The sequence below is a fragment of the Nilaparvata lugens genome, chromosome 3 (assembly GCF_014356525.2).
Source record: "Nilaparvata lugens isolate BPH chromosome 3, ASM1435652v1, whole genome shotgun sequence".
Classification (NCBI taxonomy): Eukaryota; Metazoa; Arthropoda; class Insecta; order Hemiptera; family Delphacidae; genus Nilaparvata; species Nilaparvata lugens.
The window spans coordinates 49,253,482-49,276,993 of NC_052506.1; the positions used below are offsets into that span (position 1 = coordinate 49,253,482).

The window sequence follows — 23,512 nt, forward strand, 5'->3', positions numbered from 1 at the left end:
AGCTGGTGACAGGGCAATAACGCTGGAGACACACGAGGTCTGCTATCTCTTCATAGTGAATCATTTAATAGAATCAACAGTTGCAAACAATTTGCAATTGGATAATCACATTTTCTCGAATATCGAGCTTATTTTAAATTTTAGGTGAAAATGTTACTGAACATTAATTGTAGAGATTCTCATGCTCAATCTATTCCACTCAAAAATTTTGTTTAAATTGTATCTGAAGCCTGATAATTGAGAATCTAAAATCAAACTTTGCATGGATGGGGTGGTGCTCCTGAAATTTTTACAGATATGGGACTTGTGGCAGTTGATAGAGCTTATCGATGAATTTCAGATATATAATCAGAATCGTTGGAGTCGTTTTCGAGAAAATCGCGAAAAACCCTGTTTTTTACAACTTTTTCGCCATTTTAGCCGTCATCTTGAATCGCATTTGATCGAAATTGTTTGTGTCGGATCCTTATATTGTAAGGACCTTACGTTCCAAATTTCAAGTCAATCCGTTAATTGGGAGATGAGATATCGTGTACACAGACGCACATACACTCATATATACACACACACACACACACACACACACACACACACACACACACCACACACACACACACATACAGACCAATACCCAAAAACCACTTTTTTGGACTCAGAGGACCTTGAAACATATTGAAATTTAGAAATTGGGGTACCTCAATTTTTTCGGAAAGCAATACTTTCCTTACTATGGTAATAGGGCAAGGAAAGTGAAAATCAGACTATAGAATTATTCATCATAAATCAGCTGACAAGTGATTACACAGATGTGTGTGTGGAGAAGCCAGTCTTTTGCTGTATTCCATAAGGTCTATAGTTTCAATCAGGTATTTGTGAATGAGAATACTGCGTGAGGTCTACTGTTCACAGAACTACTAGTTATCTAATGTCTGATTGAATCTTGTAATAACCCAGTTGGGTAAGTCTTTACTGATCTTGTACTATTCCATTGACATAGGTTTTTTATTTACTTCAAATAATTCACATGGATTTTTAAAATACGAATTATGAAGCCAATATCTGAAATCGATATTACTCCAACAAAATAATACAGGACTTAAAGGAAAAACACTATGACATTGAACAAAAGAATATAAGTATTAATTATACCAAGTTATATTTCAATCTACAATCAGTGCGGTAAGCAGAACATTTCATTTTACATCTTGTCAACAATTCAGCCAAGTCCATCTAATTTTATAATGAATTAAGCTTCGTTTATCTGCGTTTTTCTACACTTCAACGGAATCTTCAATACCCGGGTTTCTCTTATAGACTTTTTAAATTTATAATATCAAAAATGATGTAACTTAATTATTTTAAATATCAAAATTATGTAACTCTATTCTTTTAAAAGCTGTTATGAATATTTAAGTATAATTTTATTTTCTTATTATAAAAAATATATAAGATTCAATTGGAATTTGGTTATATTCTTTTCTTTCAACCAAGATTGCCAAAATTCACTGGCCCTCATGACCAGCATAGCTTCCTATAGTGCTAAGCAGCTTTATTTTAGTAATCTCAAATAAGGTTGGTTACAGCCTGTTGGTCCTTCCCCAATCAAATTAAAGAATTGTGTTCTGTGTCTGTGTCAATAAATAAATACTAACTATGCTTTTATGCTTCTTTGCTTTTGTACTTCAGAGCGAAGCTCGGAGCCTCGATATTCTATAATATTATAAAGAAAAGAATTGGCTTATACATGTACGATATACGAAATATTATGTTTGACGCATAATGCCGTCTGAACTACTGAGCTGATTAAATTGAAGTTTTGTATTAAGATTCTTGATTTACCGAGGATGGTTATAGGTTTTTATAGTTATTCAAGATTTCAGTACGTCAATTTTTCAGTTTGTCAATTTTACAATTCGTCAGGTTTTTAGTTCCAGGTTTAATCAATGTTTCCTGGATATAAGGAGTTTGCATTTTACAACACAAACTTTTTCCCGTTGCAAAGCACAGGTTACCTGCTAGTCCAGTAAAAAGCATAGAATACAATCGACTTTCATCAGTCGATCAAATTACTGGTTCAGACCTTGAAATACAGTCGGCCATGGAACTCAAGGTACAGTCACGGACTCATATTGATCGCTGGACCGATTTGCCCCTTCCTCAGCATCAAGAAGCTACTATCTAAGCTTAGCAAAAACATTTTATCAACGAGCTTAGTTTTTGCCAACTATTTGAGTCAAGATACTAGCATACCGTAATTTTATAATATGAATACAGAAGAATAATAGGAATACAGCAGTCAGACATGTGCAGTTGCCTAATTCCAACTTTCGCTCGCTCCTACACTGAACAACTGAGGATCTTCTCATTAGACCATATCTGCTCCTTATCTGAGCTACGTACCTGTAGATCCTACCTATTTTCAGTGCAAGGAAATTTTATGAATTTTGAATAGTATCTCTCATCGAATTTCCTTCTAGCTGTTCAGCCTGAGTTAAATATTTGCAGTAGCAGAAGTCTTCGGTTTGGTTTAAAACATTCAACATTGGATTTTTGTTTAATAATTATTATTATGAACTTGATTACCAATTTACCTTTGAATGGCCTTCTGTTGTGCTACTTTCAGACTCAACTTGGATGGTTCTTCCAAGGTGGGTGCTTTCTGATGTAAGTACATAACAGGAGTTCCTGGAACATCTCGCACCACATCTTGCAGCTCTCTATCTTGAGTTGCAATTATATACCTGCGGAAAATACGTCTGATTGATTTTTACCCAGATAATATAATATATACTCAGAGAACATAATTATTAGTACAAGATACCGTATATCAAGCTAACTTATTAATTTGAAACCAGGTATTTGAAACCAGATATTTCCTATGGATCATTCAATATACCCTTCAGCAATAGTAGGTACTCATGTTCCAACCGTTATGTTTTTTGATGGACACAACGGTATCCCAGTCACAACGGCTCCACCTTTGTACATCTAGATGAGAAAATTTAGAAGAAGGAACTAATAAGTTTCTTATTAGTATTACTTTACATTGATTAAATCTTAATTTTGATACTGCTTCACCATAAAGCAATTTTCTAAGTGGAAGAGAAAAGTAAAAATTTGAAGTTGAACGCTGAAACAATCTATAATGATTCTGTTTTACCATGTTCCCCAAGCATTGAGATTCTCCACCATCAAAATTCGTACTTAAATAATTAAAAAAAGTGGAAATTTACAAAGGTATCAATGTGCTGAGTATAACTAAACATTCAGTGGTCAGGTGCTTTATTAATTAACCGGAGGGAACCTTGAAACTCTCTTTGATTTGTTGAAATTTTCACAGTTTCATCTTATTTGGTTCAACTACTGGTATAATAAGTGTGGTTCAACCGCGCCATCAATTTACAGATTCTTACAATTTTATAAGATACAAGATCTAACTCAGTATGGGACTTTCAATGATGGGCCTTGCTACTTCTAAGATTGTTCACAATCTTCTGTTTTTCCGAAAATTAGTTATTTCTTGCATTTTATATTTTCATAAATACAACATATTATAGAAAATATAATACATATACAGGATATAGCAACGCTACAAAAATTCAAATTAATTAAATAAAGCAATACATATTAGTGGGAATTATACCTATTATTTTAATAACACCATCATTACTACCTATTACTGAATTATACTATTATATATATATATATATATATATATATAATATATATATATATATATCAAGGAGGCACTGAGTTGGATTCAAAACTGCAGTCTTATCGGTTGAGAAAGGAGACTCAGTCTCCGAAAATTTCCCCCATTTCTTATGTGAGTTTTCAAGTGTTTTCAATCTATTTATATCGTGTCTCCTGTTTTAAATGATATAGCACATAACAGAAGACACTTCAAAGTTTGTAATATAAATCAAAACAGGAGACACAAGACATAAATAGATTGAAAACTTACATTAGAAACGGAAATTTTCGGAAAGTGAGTTTCCTTCCTCAACCGAGCACTAAGAGGGTAGCCTACAGTTGAAATCAAAAGGTCGTGACCACAGAGTACGCACTGAGAGTCAATTGTAGCAGCAGAGACCACAGATTACGCGGTGCAGACGGATGGAGACAAAAAGGGTACAGATTCAGGGGACATTATGGGGTATTTAGGGGGAGGTTACAAACGGGATATTTAAGATTTGAGTGGGTTATGGATAAGGAAAGGTGTAGCTTATGAATTGATAGAAAATAGGAGATTTAAAATTAGAAATCAAAAAACAAAAAACAATTAGACTAAAATTGGAGAAAGGACTTGTAGAATTGAACTTGAATGAAATTTATTTTTATTGAACATTTAATATATATTTGATGGCTGTGAAATTTATTATATGATGAAATTTATTTAGTTCAATTTAATTAAACAGTTGGTGTAGAGTTGATAGCTACGGTACTATTGTTGTCTGCTGAGACCAGGACTGGAAGCAGCTCCAAGCACCCAAATAAAAGCCAATTCTGTTGTCTTGACATCTATGGAGGGGGCTGTGGGAGGGAGGGTGGCAAGGACTTTGACTTTGAAGCATTGGTCAAAGTTCTTGTTGTGCTCAGAGCCATGGGTAGGGAAGTACTATTTTTAAAGGAAGCCCTGTGATTTTTGATCCGGAGGTTTAGGGCAGAGGTGGTTTCACCAATGTAGAAGGCAGGACAGAAGTTGCAGGAAAGGAGGTAGATGCAATTTTTGGAGATGCAATTACTGGATTGATGGATTTGGTGGGTGTAGTTGGTGATAGGACTTAAAGTGTCTTCTGTTATGTGTTATATATATATATATATATATATATATATATATATATATATATATATATATATATATATATATAGCATGAAAACACTTAAAAACTTACATTAGAACTACAGTTCCCGAAAATTTCCCCCATTTCTAATGTAAGTTTTTAAGTGTTTTCAATCTTAAGTCTCCTGTTTCAATTCATATTACAACCTTTAAAGTGTCTTATATATATATATATATATATATATAATATATATATATATAATATATATATATATATATATATGGTTATTTGGGTATGACATATCATTGTATCTATGTTCAACGGATCTCGAAAACGGCTCTAACGATTTTGATGAAATTTGCAAAATAGTAGGTTCATGATATAAAAATTCGATTGCACTAGGTCTCATCCCTAGGAAAACTCGCTGAACGACATATTAAGAGGATAATTCATCCTTGGAAAACAGTTGAGACTTTAGTCGTCTGTGGATAATGGAAGTGATGAGCGAGTGCGTTTGTGAAAAATCAAAATATCTCATCCCCGAAATTCATAAGCTGACGTATAACCTGTAAAATATTAACACGACCTAAAGGATAAAGAAACCTTAAGGGTGTTTGAACAAAAAAAATTTCCACTTTTTTTTGTTGAAGTTCATTCAGTTAAAACCGAATATGCTATTCAAAAAATTAAAAAAAATTATTGTGGCCTATGTGTGACCTTGAAGTGTACATTTTGAGCATTTTTCGTACATACTGCAAATGCAAACAATAAACACCACAGCAATGAAACTTTAGGTCAATTATCTTCAAAATATGCTCTTTCAAGTCGTCCATTTTTTAATTACAAAATATTCCTGTTTTTTTTACAAAATATTGATTTTTTATTGCGTTTTATAGTGCAATCTTCAGTTTTATATTTATACTAGAATATGTGGGTGTTAACTCGCTAGCTAATGCGATTTTTTGTTTCTCATTATAAGTATCCGTTTGGAAATGTAGATTGTTTGAACAAGCAAATGTGTATACTTGCGCTCGTGCGCAAGCACCGCGTGTGCGTAAAGTATCGGGGAGGTAGGAGTGGGGCAGTTTCAGTAGCTGTCACCTTCGACTTGTACTGGCTGAGTTGCTGGGAGTAATGACCTTGGGGACTCCTTTCGTCTAGGTTTGCTTCGTGATTTTGTGACCGATTGCACTGACAATAAGCCTACACTAACACTGTGTCTGTGCACAAAGTAGAAGATTATCTTACATTCTCTTACTTCTTCTCTGTGGTATGTGTCAGTCATCGTCATTGAACTTCAACTTGTTCGTTCATCCTATTACATTAAGCGAGCAATTTCTGTTATTATTATATATATATCTATTATATATTTATATCTGGTTATTTCTATATCTGGATATTTATGTTCCACGGATCTCGAAAACGGCTCTAACGATTTTCATGAAATTTGGAACATAGTAGGTCTATGATTAAAAAATTCGATTACACTAGGTCTCATCCCTGGGAAAACTCGCTGAAGGACATAAAAAGGATAATAATTATTCATCCTTGGAAAAACAGATGATAATTTCGTCGTATGTTGAAACAGAAGATTCGTGTGTGGGAGAGAAACAGAATTATTTCCAGCTGTGTAATCAATCAATCAGTGAGAAATTTTAATCGACTTGATCAAACTAATCTGATTTGTTGACATGACATGATAATCATTCTATACTAGAGTATATCATAATTTTCAAAGTTGGTGATTATTTGACAATTTTAATTAATTAGTGAGTGTTATTTTGTTATTCAATTTGGTTCGTAAACAATTTAAATTAGAACTTTTTGTTTTCAAATGTTTTGACTGAAAATTGAACCTGAATTCAAGTGTATGGAATAACATAACTTACTTTCTGGACTATGTATAGTGCATTAATCAAAATTCGGGGAAGAAACAGTTTTGGGCTGTGTCTGTTAGTCCTTCCCCAATCATTTTAAAAAATTGTGTTATTGTTTAAAATGCAATCTGTTTAGCGGAGCTCGGTGCTCAGATATTTTCTTTCTATGATTCTACTAATAACCTGTATTCTATAGAAAAACGATCAAGTAGTCCTGCAGAAAGAAACAAATCATTATACGTTTTTAAAAGTTTTTATACATTTTATTCAACCATGATGTTTACCTTATATCTATCACACACTTGCTCTCTCTCAGAGGGAGAGAATGAAAGAAACACCCGATCGTGTTTTGATGGGACGGATGTTATTTTATATTCAGAGATTCGACAATAATTATAATTATATGTTGAAACACCGCCATTTATGTAGTTGCATCACAATATTATACTACTGTTATTGTTAAGGAATTCACACATGTTCGTGAGTGGTATCACGGAATAAATATACCATAGTAGTGCTTCTCTACTCTGTGGTGGTATGAAGGAGAAACAGAGATGGAAACAAATAAAGGGAGACAAAGTTATGAGAGCCGCCGGGTCCTGAAGAGCCGGAAATGCCAGAATGGGGCAGCAGGGTGGCTGATACGTGATAGGTTCCTATTGTCTATGGGACTGATTCACCTTTTTTGTTTACATCTCTAGGGTCTTCTAGAAAGTACTGGTTACTTCTGGTTTGTTTATTGTGTGGATAATAGGGAAGAAGCCTCCACCCTTCTGGATTGTTCTGGAATAAAAATGTTGGGTATAGAGGGATCGCTCGCCTAGTCAGTCAGTGTTAATAGTGAGTGATAAGCAAGACGTTCAGTGGTAAAGGAAAACAGTGTCAGCCGTACCCAAAGCCTGGCAGCTACTAGTGGTAACTGTGATAATTGTACAGTGACAGGTATAGTGATAATTGTTTAGTGACAGTTAAAGTGATAATTTATTGTATATTAACAGTATCGTAATAGTTACCTGTGTAGTGTAGTGATAATTTAATTATTATTGTCGTGACAGTTGTATCAAGATACAAGATACAGGACGGTGATACGGATACGCGAGCACGTGATACGGAACAGTGGTAAAGATACGTGATACGCGACCTGTGATACAGAGTCCGGGTAAAAGATACAGACAGTGATAGTGTTGCATGCTGTGTTAATAAACTGTAAATATTGGACTATGTTATAAGTGATTAATCTTTAATTAATGGTGGTTTGAGTGTGATATTTTTGGTTTTTATTCTGTTTTTAACCGTCCAAAATTTAAAATTCTTAGTTTTCGTTGTTTTTTAGTGAAAATGGACTAAATTTTTGGAAAGTGAAACCATAACCCTATTTCGGACATTTAAAATGTTATCTAAATTTAGGAGCAAAATAGTACAAGGAGTATCCTTAGTTTTTCTCTCCCAATCAGTGCTACTTTGTAAAAATTATAAATAAAATAAATAAAATAAATATTGGCCATCTGAATACTTGTTAGTTGAGTGAATAATTTCCTGTAGTAGAGTTGATTATTTGTTATTTCGTGAGTCAATCGTTTCATCTATTTAGTTAAGAGTATGTTTTTTCATTTTTTTGCATATATCTCGGAAACTATGCATCTTATGAACATTTGTATTTTGTGAAAAATTGAAGCTTACAAAATTACCAACAAGTTTTGTCCTTTACATTTTTTCCACTTATTACTTACATGCTTATATCTTGGAAACAATGTGTTCTATTGTCATAATCAACTTTATAAAAATGAAGCTTAATATATTTCCTACTAGTTTTGTTTGAAAGAGGTTTTCGATAAATCCTATACTTTTCGAGATATTCATGTTCTAAAGTGATGCATTATCGAAAAACCAGTTTTTCTCCATTTTTTTGCTCTTTCAAGTCTTATAACTTTTCAACAATTGATGAAACAAGAATGTGCTAGTTACGAGATTGTAGAGCATTCAATTATTTCTCATTTCATGTATAATTCGACTATTTCACGCATTCCCATACGACTGTTGCAACAGTTTTAGTTTTGAGAGTCATTCTCAAGATTTGCAACAAGTGACTTTCTTTGAATATCACACTATTCTCCCATCATAAATTGGCAGTGTGCTTGAGCATGAACATTCATATTGAGTACCTATTGGAACGTCTGCGGAACTAAACACAGAGAGTGTTTCTAAACTTCCTACCAAACAAAGAACATTGATATCATTCACGAGGTATTATGACACTCAACCAAGCTGCTCTATAGTGAGATTCACTCAAAAATGTCAGCATTAGTTGAACGTGACGAGCTTCGATGTTATTTATTAGGTACGCAGACACACAACCAAGCAGCTTTACACTGATCAGCATTAGTTAAAGGTGAAACATTGATGCTATTCACTAGCAATACTGACTGTTGAAAGTGAACTACCCTTTAGAGTACCCAAGTCGGTCAGCATTGACTGAATGGGAAGCATTGATGTTATTCATGAGGATTGCTGGCAGTTGAAAGTGAATCTTCTCACAGTAAGTGGCTAGCCTCTTCAAGAGGCTTCAAGGGCCACGAATATTTTCAGGCCAGTCTACAACAATCAATTAGTTATGGAAACCAGCGACTGTGAATAGATTTTTTTATTTGGGGGTCAGTTCTTCTATGAAAGACTTACTATTTCGACTAACTTCTTTTGCGAGGGGAAGTGGTCTGGTGGTAAAGTGGGAAAAGAGAGAGAGATTGCATTGCAAGCTTCACTGCACTCAGCGCTACGAGTGTCAAACTTCCGAACTATGCTCCTCCAACGCCAAGGTTGGAAGCCATTCAAACGTTCTTAAGGGCTTGAAAGGTAAAATTATTCATTACAATTGATCAAAAATAATAATCATATTTAAAATAAAAACATATTTTTGCAATGTTTCCAAATTCATCAAAAAAGTTAATTTTTCTTTTAATCCTTCAACCCTAAAACTCTTTTAGCAGATGTACTCAGCTGCTGGGGGGGGGGGGCTCTTAATCAATCAGCTTATCTCACTAAAAATATTATCTAGAAATTTCAATCAACTTGATCAAACGATTTGTTGACATCACATGGTATATCATTCTAAATTAAAGTATATCATAATTTTCAGAGTTAATAATTATTTTACAGTTCGAAGTGATTAATGAGTGTTATTTTGTTATTCAATTTGGTTTATGAACAATCTAAATTGGAACTTTTCTGTTTTCAAATGTTTGGACTGAAAATTGGACCTGAATTTAAGTGTATGGAACATAACCTACTTTTTGGACTATTTATAAGTGTATAAATCAAAATTCGGGGAAGAAACATTTTTGGGCTGTGCATATTAGTCCTTCCCCAATTATTTTAAAGAATTGTGTTCTTTCTGTTTATCAATAAATAAATATAAACTATGCTTTTATGTTCTAAGCTTTTGTAATCCGGAGCGAAGCTCGGTGCCCCGATATTTAGTATTATACGAAAATGTATTATTACAGTGAATGTGCAGCATACCAATACCCTGATAGTGAAATAGTAATTACCCACATAGACTAAAAAAGTATGTTTGTGGGTCAATGAGTCCAGCATTTTGCCAATCCAAAATTTTTTATTGCTCTAATCTAATATCATAATGTTAAGTTGAATCAACTTAAACAATCATTCCTACACCCCCCCACAAATCCTCTCGCACACACACACACACACACACACACACACACACACACAAACCTATACACTCACCCCCTCCACCCAATCATCACAATCACGTGTGTCAGCTGTGAAGAATCACCAAGCAGCACACAGAGAGTAAATTAAGAAGCGAAATTGTAGTTAGAGATTCCATAATCGGTTCATGGATAACTTAACAACGAGTAGTTCTGTGAACAGTAGACCTCACGCAGTATTCTCATCCACAAGTACCTGATTGAAATTATAGACCTTATAGCCCAGTCAACAAAGTGTTATAGAGGGAAAAGTTTGGAAGACAATTTTGACCCCGCAGTTCTGTTTAGGGTAGTGAGGAGGTAAACATATCAAAAGTCCCCACCCCTACCCCCTGTGCTAAGGGGTTCAAAGGTACCATTTTTTGGTTTCTCGCATATAACTAGAAAACTATGCATTTTACAGACATGACTATTCTATAAGAAATTAAAGTTTACATAATTTCCTATAATATTGATCACATTTTTTTCTATATCTCTTTCACTTTTCGAGATATCCGCTCTAAAAGATGTGACATTTTTGAAAAAACACATGTTCCCTCAATTTTTTGCTAATTTGGCTTTTATAACTTTTTAAATATCGATGGGAAAAATCCATGCTGATCATGAGCTTATATAGCATCGAATTCTCTTTAATTTGATGTATAATTTCACAAGTTTACGCACATCCCCACGGTTGTTGCAGCAGCTTCAGTGTTGAGTGTGAGATCTTCAGTTATGCAAAAATAGACCAATTTACAAAGGAATTTGGAGAGAATGTTTTGAACACAATTTTTGACTTTGCAGCTTTATTAGGACCAGTTAGGGGGTGAACATATCAAAAGTCCCCAACTCTATCCCTTGTGCTAAAGGGATGAGGGTGGTTTAAAAGCGGCATTTTTCAATGTTTTGCTTACACGCTCATATCTTGAGAAAAATGCGTTCAACCGACATGACTAACTATTTAGAAATGAAGCTTGATAAATTCTCTACAATATTAGTTCTGTGGTGATTTGTGATATCTCCAACAGTTTTCGAGATATACGCTTTTAAAAGTGTAAAATTGTTAAAATAACAGCTTTAAATCCTATTTTTTTATGTTTCAGGGCCTACAACTCTCCAACAATGCATCGTAAAAATGAATGCTCACTGTAGATTTGTAGAGCTTTGTTTTCTCTTTAATTTGATGTATTATTTAACTACTTAGAAACTGTTTACTTATTCTTGATTGCACCATGGTTGAAAAGGCTCACTCACAAAGACATGATGTTGAAAATACAAAATTAGGAATCTTCATGCCAATTCATATAGAACTTGATAGTTTGGCATCATTTTCCAACTTTCAAATGAAGTGCCAGCCGGAATGGTGATTTCTTGTGGAGTGGAGTTGAGGGGATAGGTTGTCGTGACCGTAGACGACTACTTGTACCCTCGTAAAATATATATATTTATCCTCGTATATGCTATTGCCGTCAAGTTGTCCCCTCGACTACTTGACACCTACTGGACCGAAGGTGTCAACTAGTCATGACCGTAAACGACAACTTGACACCTCACACCCTCATGACAGGGTGTCCCCCCGACTAGTTGTCAACTCCTCAGAAAGGATACAACTAGACGGGTATGACTCACGTCTACTTGTCCCCTAAAAACCGGTTTTAAAACGGGACAAGTAGTCGGGGTGGCACCTAGTCGCATACCCTTCGTTCCACTTCCAATAAGTCAGCTTGGGGCCTGCGGTATCTCCAAGTATAAAAAAATAATATCGAACTGGTTGACGACCTTGGATAAGGATCAATGTATTCTGAAATCGATTTACCAACCATAGTTTTAATTGCATTTTATTTATTTTTTTTCTCCTTTTCTCAAATTTGTTTTAGCAAAGCCGTAGTGCATTCGTGTGACGTCAGCACAGGTAGGGCTCCTACACCCATAGAAACACTAGCTGATATAGATCAGCTGAAATCAATGAATTTTTATTGGTGTAGGAGCCCTACCTGTGCTGACGTCACACGAATGTACTACGGCTTTGTTTACGGAGGTAGTGATTTATTACAGCTGGTAACTTTAGATGCTAAATCATATTATCACAATATGATCTTGAATCATGATGATCATCTTTCTGGTCAGAAACCATCCCCAATATTCACACAGCATACCCCCAAAGTTTCATGCCGTTCTGTCAAGTAGTTTTTACGTCTATAGGGAACAAACAAACGAACACACAAACAGACATTCATTTATATATATATAGAAGATAGAGTAATAGATATATGAAAAATATATTGTTGATAATAACTATAATAAACAAATTCGAGAAAAGGAGAACAAAAAAATAAATAAAATGCAATTGAAACTATGGTTGGTAAATCGATTTCAGAACACATTGATCCTTATCCAAGGTCGTCAACCAGTTCGATATTATTCACTACGGCTTTGTTTACGGAGGTAGTGATTAAATACGTCACCCTGTGATAAATTGTGTACTGGTATTAAAACGGTAGTTTGTCTATTGACAATCAACAACTATGAAAACATTAAATTCATCTTTGAAACACTGATTTAACCTATCTAATTCTTAAAATACAACACTTTACTGATAGATATTACTACCAATTGATTGAGAAGAATATGTTTTCGGAATAATAAATGCTACATGACTAAGCACTTAGGAAGTCCGTATTGAGATGTAAATAAAAATATTGATTATCAGAATTTCATGATTCACCAAATAAAGACAAGTGTGACATCAGATACATTGACTTTTTGGCGGTACAAAGTTCGTCGGGTCTAGAATAATTTATTGACCGAGCGAAGTGAGGTCTAAGATTCAAGTCGACGGTTTGGCATTTCCCTTAATGTTTAAATGTTTAACGGCGCATTTACGGCGAAACGCGGTAATAGATATTCATGAAATTTGACAGGTATGTTCCTTTTTACTTTCCTTGCCCTATTACCATAGGTAAGGAAAGTATTGCTTTCCAAAAAAATTTGAGGTACCCTAATTTCATATTTTCTATACGTTTCAAGGTCCCCTCAAGTTTTCTATACGTTTCAAGGTCCCCTGAGTCCAAAAACATGATTTTTGGGTGTTGGTCTGTCTGTGTGTGTGTGTGTGTGTGGTGTGTGTGTGTGTGTGTGTGTGTGTGTGTGTGTGGTGTGTGTGTGTGTGTGTGTGTGTGAACACGATAACTCCATTCCTAATCAACCGATTGACTTGAATTTTAAACTTAAGGTCCTTATACCATGAGGATCTGACAATAAGAAATTCAAAAAAATTGAATTCAAAATGGCGGAAAAAATGGTGGATAATTACTAAAAAACCATGTTTTTCACGGTTTTCTCGAAAACGGCTCTAACGATTTTCTTCAAATTTATACCATGGATAGCTATTTATAAGCCCTATCAACTGACATGAGTCTCATTTTCTGGGAAAATTGCAGGAGCTCCGTAATATTCCTGACAAGAATGAATTTTGTTAAATTTCTATCACGATTTTCTCAAAAATGACTTGAACGATTTTTTTCAAATTCATACCCTGTATAGTTATATATCAGCTCTATTAACTAGCATGAGTTAATAATTTCTATTAACTGAGAAATTAACAGGGGGTCCTCCCCATCCTTGAGAAATTTACTTTTTACTTTTTAACTACGTAGAAACAGACTGGATGTTGAAAGAGCCTCAAAATATTTGCCTAGCATTAGTGACAAGTTATTTGTAATCTTGAGTAATCAATACACTTCAAGCCGGTTCAATTTTTATATGAAACATCTTTAAACTTATATTATTATATACAATATAAACTTATTTATTAACTTTATATTATTAATAAACTTATTTATGCTAAGATATTTTATCTAAGCAAGTGCTTAGAATTCAATTCTACATCATAACCAGTAATAAAAATTACTTGATCCCTCCTCCCTACGCCGCGGGGGTGTAAGTCGTGCCAACTAGTGCTCTGTAGGTGACAAGGAGTCGGGGTGACAACTTGACGCCAGCTTGCAAGGTATCATGTAGACGTGAGCCATCCCCGTCTACTTGTCTCCTTTCTAAGGAGGTGACAACTAGTCGAGGGGACACCCTGACGCGAGGGTGCGAGGTGTCAAGTTGTCGTTTACGGTCATGACTAGTTGGCACCTTTGGTCCAGTAGGTGTCAAGTAGTCGGGGGGACAACTTGACGGCAATGGCATATGACCAGGTGTCAAGTAGTCGGGGTGACAACTAGACGGCTACCCGGAACGAACATTTGACATGATAACGTGAAATAGATAGGAGATATTCTTCATATCACAACCACATGCTGACCGAATGTTTCGTGGAAGGCCTGAATGGTGAAATTACTTACCTATTTGGATTATTTTCTCCAATCATCGAAGTAAAACAAGCCGAACCACTAATTGATTTCTTGTGTTCACATTGATGGACTGAAAACTGTTTGATTATCAAACTTGTTCCGAATAAGGCTTTTCCTGAAACAGACAGACATTTTGAATAGATTCCCAAAAACATAAACTCAAATTAGAAAGGAAAAGTAGGGAAATGAATGAGAACTTTCCTTTCGAATGACCGAGCGAGTCGCGAGGCATTCAGGCATTAGATCTTCATGAGGTCTGGTCACTTGCGTTGCCAGCCGGCACACCAGATTCTGGCAACCGGATAGTCTATCACTCGAGTTGCCAACATTGATGTCCCAGCATGTTTTACACACTGCCGCCAATGGCTGCTCTTTGGTGTTCAACTGGCGACTTAGTCTAGAGGTCTACTGTAATGCGAGCCTAATATGAACTCTCTCCCAGCGGAGAGAATTTTCCTTGCTGGGAAGTAGCTTTGTCATTTGACTTGCTAGCAAGTTAAGCACATCGTTCGATGTTATTCTGATTTTATTTTCTGACAATAAAGATGATTTGATCTGATTAAAGCAGTGGGTTGTATTTATAATACCTAGACCGTATTGATCACTCGCTAGTTGGATTAAGATCATTGAGCAGCAGGTGAGCAATGAGTTTTACAACTCATTCATGATTGAGTCTGAACTTCCAGATAATTAGGAGCCCACCTAAAGCTACAACAAATCCATTGTTGTAGCTCCATTCATACTCCAACAACAACCTTTCCATTACCCATGCACAAGCCAGGAGCTTAGTGGGCATCACTTTCAGAAAACATAATACCGATGTTATACGGAATAGGTAAAATAGCCGTCGCATAGGCTTATCATTTAATATCTCATCTGTAGGTTTGTACTCCAGAAAGCTACATATAAGAGCTGATGAATAAATATGAAAAAATTAACAAACGTGCTTATTTGTAATTTTACTGGGAAAACAATAAACTTACCTAACTTCTCTGTTTCCATTATGACACATTTTGTGGTTAGAAGTTTTATTTCTACTCCAAGATAATTGGTTAGTTGGTCTTGAATATTCACCTTGTTCTGAAAATGAAAATTCAGAGTTCAAGAAAATGTTCACCGCATTTACTCAATAAAATAATCACAAGATTTAAAGATCTGTACTGGCTAATCAAAAAGCGTCTCCACATTCGACATTGTTAATATACGTCAGTCTTTTCTACAGAAGAAATCTAAAAACAATAATCGTAGATATTTTATTTTTTTCTAAAAGATGAGAAACTAATCTTGGAAAATTAGTAAAATATTAATGTCTCAAACATCTTAGTATCGTGCTGATTGGAGTTAATCATCGTTGGATGTTTCAGGAAACATGATTTATGAGTGTAGTTTCCGGCCGAAGTATTCAAACCCACATCTACAATAGAGCGGCACTTAATTTTATAATAAAGGGGAACAACTCCTTCCTGGTGTTGAAGTTTGGTCCTAGGCCGTAATCTATTACTATTAGTTACTGTTTATTATTGTAGTCTATTTATGATACAGCGTGGCTAGTCTCTACAGTCGTCACATACGAATTACACATTAAGGTTCACCGTACGGTAAACCAGGGTGACTTTGTACTAGTTTTGGGGAGTTGAAATTTCAAATAGCTTGCAATCGATACTCAAGTTGAAACTAATCATTGGAATTTATTTTTAAAATCATAGGTACAGACATTAAATAAAAAGAGTACATTAAAAATACAAGAGATCAATTTTTTCAGTTATCAAATATGTGAGTAAATTTTACTGTTAGTGTTGATCAAAACTTGAAAATTTAAAATTAGATACCTCTTTGAAAATTAAAAATCCAAGTACCCTTTTCTAAAAAAAAAAAAATTTATTCACATATTTCGACATATCAATGCAATTTTCAAGTGTTTGTTTTTAATAAAAAGTGCTTGGATTTTTTAAATTTCAAATGTAATTATTTATTTCATTTTTGTAAAATTTCCTAGTATTTCCTATAAGTGGAATATGTTTGAAACTGTTCGAGTTATTCCGCCATTCATTTTCTCTTTAATTTATGTTTCGAAATGAGACTGTTATAAGAAGTTGGATTAATATAACAGATCCAAGACGGCGGGCAGAAATTTTAAAGCGACAAAAAGTAGTTTTAGGATCCCCAATGGAACCTATAGTCGAATTGTCTTTGTCATGAAATATTAAGCTGTTTCCATAATTTTCACCAACCCTGCGAGTTCTCCAACTCAGAGGGTCACCAGGATATGACTAGTAACAGAATCCAAACCAGTTCTACTATGGATATACCAATTGAAATATAATAAAAAGACAAAAATAGAATGAACTCGGTTGATACACCATTGTCAATCTCTGATAATCATCAGCGAAATCTCTCAGATGGAATCTCTGAGTTTATCAGAGATTGATAATGGTGTAACAACCGAAACCGGTCTTTCTACTTTTAACATCTGAGGTTTTGACTATTTCTTTTTTTTACTTATCATGAATAGTTACCACTATATTATCAACTTCTCAACTACACAAAAAAATAAAAATAAAAAAGTAGCATTAAGTCTTTTAAAAATTGGCTCTCCAATTTGAAGTTTTCTGACAACTAAATCACAGGATGAAACAGGTACATTGGTTCTATAGCTATAGTTCAACTAATATATCGAAAGTCGGCAGGATATCAATCGTAGAACCTTGATAATGATTAGAGCTATGGTTATCGATGTTGAAGATCGATTTCGGATAACGAATATCGAGGATAAAGTCAATATTACAACTTATGTTATTGGTGAGTTCATTTTATTTCTGCCTTTTTCAATTATATACCTATAATATCCATAGTTGAACTGGTTCGGATTCTATTACTAGTTATATACAATAATAAACTCATTAGGCTAGATTTAATGAATCATTAGATAAGTGTTATGGCGGAAGGTAAATTAGGAGTGTTGGCTATATGCTTTCAAAAGAAGAAGATGAGAAAGTAGATTTATTTATTATTCAGCGTATGGCTCTACGACACAAATCTTTATGTCATCTAACATAAGTCACATATATAAACAATGAAGTCATCTTAGTCATTAGTTAAAAAAAAGATAAAAAGATAGAACACAAATTAAAATAAAATTTTAAAAGTTATAAACATATATCTAGTCGGTTTAAATAGGCCACTGCATCTGGTGTAGCTACCAGGAAGTCATCCAGCCTGCCCTCATAAGCTGTTCTTGTGCACACTGTTATTGTTTGCAATGTGTCTTATTGTTTGCACAGCGCCACACTCACAAAAAGGTGTTGGAGCCTTTCCCCACTTGTGAAACGCATAGGCACATCTTCCATGCTGAGTTCGGATCATGTTAAGAGCTGACCATAGTTTGCGAGGCAAATCAAAACCTGGTGGCTTTTCGGTGATACATGGGGTAAGATCGATTTGCCTTGCATGCCATTCTTATTGCCAGGCGTCTGTTAAACTGAACCCACCATCCAGAGCATGTAATGCCGTTCTAGTGGGAGGCTTTCGAGACGCCAGGCGGATTTGATTGGCATATTCTATATCCCCATGTATTGGCAAGTTTTGATTTTGCAGGATCTTATTGAACTCTCAGTATGGCTTCAGCCGTGATTGAGAACAGACGTGCTGCAGTAGAGCTCTGTTATCTAAAACTGATTTGATAGTGCCGTTTTGTTTTCGTTCAAACGATCTAGTAGTGAGCTTTCAAGTTATAGAATTATTAGCAAGTACAATCTTAAAGCGTTCGTCCTGTCTACGTAAAGTGACTTCGTTGAAGATTTTCACTTCGTTACTGAACATAAAAATGTCGTGTGGTGTATGCCGTAAGTCTTTGAGGAGCGAGAACACTCCTCTAATCAGTTGTGGAATTTGCAATGTTTTGTTCCATTGTAAGTGTGTCAATATCAAGTTTCTGAAAGATTCGGATAACGTGTGGAAGTGTCCTACTTGTCTTGACGCACTAAGGAAGAGTGTAGTGCTCAACCCACCAATCAAAACATCTGAGGATGAGATTACCCTGCCTTCCATTATGAAAAAGCTCAGCGATATAGAGGAGCAATCGAAGCAACTGGAGAAGGATCTAGGAGGATCCATTAATTTCTGCCACAACGATGTTGAGAGCATATTAAAAAAAAAATCGAGGTACAGGACAGCAAATTGAACGTATATTTACAAAAAATAGACAAACAAAATGAAGAAATAGCATTCTTAAAAATCAAAATCTTAAACTTCAAAAACAAGTATGCGATTTAGAACAATATTCGAGAGTAAACTGTGTCGAAATTCAAGGAATTCCAACTGAAGTGAATGAGGACGTGAAAAGCCTGGTGTTAGCAGTGAGCAAAGCGTTGGATCATCCGATCGACGAGAAGCTGATCGACAACTGTCACCGACTTCCATCCAAAGACAGAGACAGACCGCCTGCAATTATAGCCAAATTCGTGAGGCGTTTCGACAAGGAGGCCCTGCTGCAAAAAAGAAGAATAAAGAGGAACTTCTCTACGCGACACCTTGGGCATCAGCAGATCTCTCCAATCTACCTGAACGAGAGCTTATGTCCCGAAAGAAGACGTCTCCTAGCGTTGGCGAAAAAGGCTAAAGGTGAGGGAAGTACTTGTGGGTGCGAAATGGCAAGGTGCTAGCTAGGCGCACGGATGGACAACCTGTAATTGTCATAGAGACCGTCCAGGATTTGAACAAGTTAGTTGACACGTCCAAGTAGTACAATATTGTTACTAATAATAATAATAATAATAATAATAATAATAATAATAATAATAATAATGGTTTTTTCCCTATTTCTTATTTTATTTTATTATTATTCTTTTATTTTTTCATGAACTTACTGCAATTTAAGACTACAATATTCTTAATTTTTTTAAATCTCAGTTACATGCTTTCAACGCTATACATTTATTTCTTTATACTACAAGTGTTTTTGTGCACTCATCTTACATTTTTTAAATTTAATTACCACCTATTTTGATAGTTTTTAATGGAAGACGGTGATAAATCTTTTCTATGTTTGCACTTGAATATCAGGCGTATGAGGGGAAATTTTGATTCATTATTACTGGAACTGAGCTTACTAGATTCACTTCCATATGTTGTTGTATTGAGCGAAATTTGGATTTATGATCATGAAATAGATTTTTTTAAATAGATGGCTATATATGTTATGCAAACTGCAACAATTCTTATAGAGCAGGGGAGTTGCTGTTTATGTCAAGAAAGAGTTAAGAGTAGATTTTGAGAAGCTCAACTTAAATTCGGCTGATGGAATTAAATTGCATTGTAATATAAACAATTTTGAGATATGTTTTTTGGCATTCTATAGATTTACGGGAGTTGAAATAGACTCTTTTTTAAACGACCTGAGCGACGCTTTAGTCAAAACAGAAAATGAATTCGTTATCATCACTGGAGATATGAACATAGATTTAACAAGTCCCGCTGCTATAGTGGACATTTATCCAGCTCTTTTGAGAATCTCTCCAAATCTGCTTTTTTGAAATTCCATCTTGGTTCGGGTGTGGATCTTACAAGTGGGATTTGAATGCCTATCTCTATGAGAGCTGGGTGATGCTGACTGTGGGGGAAGTCACAGATAACTTTCCGGGTTGCTGGCAGTGGTTGGCCTTTGCTATCACTTGAAGTAAAACATATGCCATGCTGCCGATCTGAAAGTAAACTTATCTTTAGCATCAAATAGTAAATTCAGATTCTCATCTTGAGCCCATTCGACCACTGCTTCACCATTTCCGTCAGATGTCTTATATCTCCACTGTTCGTAGTGGCTATTGAAATCACACCATAGACTGCAGGATGTGGTTGTATTGGAATCACTCCAGGTGACCATATAATGCCTGGTGGTTTGTAGATATTTGTCACTGTTATGCTTCCTATTTTGACTACAACAGAATGGATGTCGTTGTGTGTCAGCGTACCTAATAAATAGCATCGAAGCTCGTGACGTTTAACTAATGCTGACATTTTAGAGTGAATCTCACTATAGAGCAGCTTGGTTGAGTGTCATAATACCTCGTGAATGATATCAATGCTCTTTGTTTGGTAGGAAGTTTAGAAACACCCCCTGTGTTTAGTTCCGCAGACGTTCCAATAGGTACTCAATATGAATGTTCATGCTCAAGCACACTGCCAATTTAAGATGGGAGAATAGTGTGATATTCGAAGAAAGTCACTTGTTGCAAATCTTGAGAATGACACTCAAAACTAAAACTGTTGCAACAGTCGTATGGAATGCGTGAAATAGTCGAATTATACATGAAATGAGAGATAATTGAATGCTCTACAATCTCGTAACTAGCACATTCTTGTTTCATCAATTGTTGAAAAGTAAGACTTGAAAGAGCGAAAAAATGGAGAAAAACTGGTTTTTCGATAATGCATCACTTTAGAACATGAATATCTCGAAAAGTATAGGATTTATCGAAAACCTCTTCCAAACTAAACTTGTAGGAAATTAATTAAGCTTCATTTTCATGTAGTTGATTATGTCAATAGAACACATTGTTTCCAAGATATTTGCATGTAAGTAATAAGTGGGAAAAATGTAAAGGACAAAACTTGTTGGTAATTTTGTAAGCTTCAATTTTTTACAAAATACAAATGTTTATAAGATGCATAGTTTCCGAGATATATGCAAAAAAATTACTCTAAACTAAATAGATGAAACGATTGTCTCACGAAATAACAGATAATCCACTCTACTACAGGCAATTATTGACGCGCCCACCTTTTATCTGTCAAAACAGAAGTCACCCATACAATGCTCACCACAGTCAATGAATACAGAACAGTGTTCTGTGTTCTGTATTCATTCACAGTCTGGTTATTAGACTGTGAGCTCACTGTCATTCTGCTACTGTTTTACGGTGCAGAAAATGGTGTTTCAGATCACCTGATTTTTTTTTCAAGATCATTTTGAAAATGATCCAAATCATAGCATTGGATTCAAAGCATAACGTCTCCCATGTTTACATAATCAATATCGGGGACCGAGCTTCGTTCTGGAGTACAAAAGCATAAAAAATGTATTACGACGAAGAAATTATAATAACATTCATACAGAAATGTTCTATATAATCACAGTAAATTGAGATTAATAACAAGAATGTGCTAATTACGAAATTGTAGAGCATTGAATTATATTTCATTTCATGTATAATTTGACTATTTCACGCATTCCCATACGACTGTTGCAGCAGCTGGTCTCTGCCCACTGCACCATAGGCCTATCATACTAGGACCGGTATAGGAACGTGACCGGCTCGTAACATGCACACCTATGCCCACTGCTTTACACGTTATAAACGGGTTATATCCGCGTATATAACGGGTATACAACGCGTATGATGACCGTTCATACCCCATCCACTGGCGTGCATATCACTTACAACCGGGTCTACAACGCGGTACATACGTGGCTATACACCGGTCGTAAAACGGAACAGAACCTGCAAAATTTTTTTCGAGAAATTGTACGGTGACCGGTCATGGCACGTTCTATACGGTACGGTTACGGACCGGTCTAGTAGACATTGCCAGGCAATAATATACGTGAACTATTCTTTGTTGCATGTGCTGTTTCTATAACGGTCCTAGTATGAATACGGTGCAGTGGGCAGAGACATTAATAAACATACCTTAACCCCTTTCATCCCAAACCAAAAAACTAACCCCCTAACCTACTCTTTTCCTTTGAAACACTAATAAATAACTCAACCTGATATCATTCTAACCAGCGTAATTCTAGGTCCAGAGGTGTGTGAAAAGTTTTGATCAAATGAGATTAGTAAAAATAATTATTTTTTGTAATTAGTGATGTGTGGCTGCCGTTTAACTTTTACAATCAAAATAACATACGGTAACCTACTAGGCCTACATCGATTCCAACCAAAAATTTAATGACAGGTAAGTTATATCGACATGGACCTAGACTTGGGACAAAACTTTATATATGTGTCTACATTACGAAAAATAAATACAGTACAACTTTTCTGATCCATACAAAGAGTTTTATTCACTTTATTGAATGAGTTTTATTAATAAACGGAAGTTTCGCTGCCGCACTCTGTAGGTTAGGTACTTCATTTTGTGATCATGACATGCAATCTATTTTTTTATAATTATCATGTTTTGAGCATGTATGCTTCAAAAACATAATATAAAATGTGAAGATTACGAACAATATAATTAAAAATATTCTACCTGTAATGCAGCATAGCAGAATGTTCCATCAATAAGCACTTGGAATGGCTTTCGGAAACCAAAATTGTTAGAGTAGAAGTTCAGATATTTATTGGCTTTTTTCTGGCGATTAATTCTCATTTTTAATAGAAACGATCAATCACAGAATAAAGATATAAAATTTCACAGTGAGCTATTGCCATGAAAGCATAATGAAATGAACATAAAGATAAAACCTTATTAGAGTTTAGACGGGGAACCACCATAGCATCGACAAACCATAACCACAGTATACATACAGTACGGAAACTTGGCTATACCCTGACGCCAAAATCCGCCATCTTGTTAGGAAGCGCCGCATTGTAATAGTATTGATGGTAGGTTCGGATCACTTTAATGATCCGGATCAATTGATCTCGTTCACTGCCACGAGCCAATCAGAAGACCAGGATTGAAACTTCCCAAGGTCATGTGACGTGTTTAGTATTGGGGTCATGTAAAAAGCATTGGTAAGATAGGCATTTGATTACAAGTTTCCATTCTGTAATTATTCTGTG

General features: G+C 35.2%; 1 protein-coding gene across 1 annotated transcript; it reads right to left on the bottom strand.

Moving 5' to 3' along the window:
* Positions 1 to 2,572: 2,572 nt before the first annotated feature.
* On the bottom strand, positions 2,573 to 23,252 carry LOC120350468 (rRNA-processing protein UTP23 homolog). The gene is made up of 4 exons (XM_039423922.1): positions 22,977 to 23,252; positions 15,710 to 15,806; positions 14,718 to 14,841; positions 2,573 to 2,741 (listed from the first exon to the last, which is right to left on the bottom strand). Exons 1-4 carry the CDS (start codon positions 23,094 to 23,096, stop codon positions 2,588 to 2,590), a joined length of 495 nt encoding a protein of 164 aa, XP_039279856.1. The 5' UTR covers positions 23,097 to 23,252; the 3' UTR covers positions 2,573 to 2,587.
* Between the last annotated feature and the right edge of the window lie 260 nt (positions 23,253 to 23,512).

What these genes read in the sequence shown, in the direction of transcription:
- LOC120350468 (XM_039423922.1), bottom strand. Translation starts at nt 23,096, where the DNA reads ATGAGAATTAATCGCCAGAAAAAAGCCAATAAATATCTGAACTTCTAC. An exon ending in AATGGAAACAGAGAAGTTAG is followed by an intron (nt 14,842 to 15,709) that starts GTAAGTTTATTG and finishes TGTCTGTTTCAG; the next exon opens with GAAAAGCCTTATTCGGAACA. An exon ending in GGAGAAAATAATCCAAATAG is followed by an intron (nt 2,742 to 14,717) that starts GTAAGTAATTTC and finishes TATTTTCCGCAG; the next exon opens with GTATATAATTGCAACTCAAG.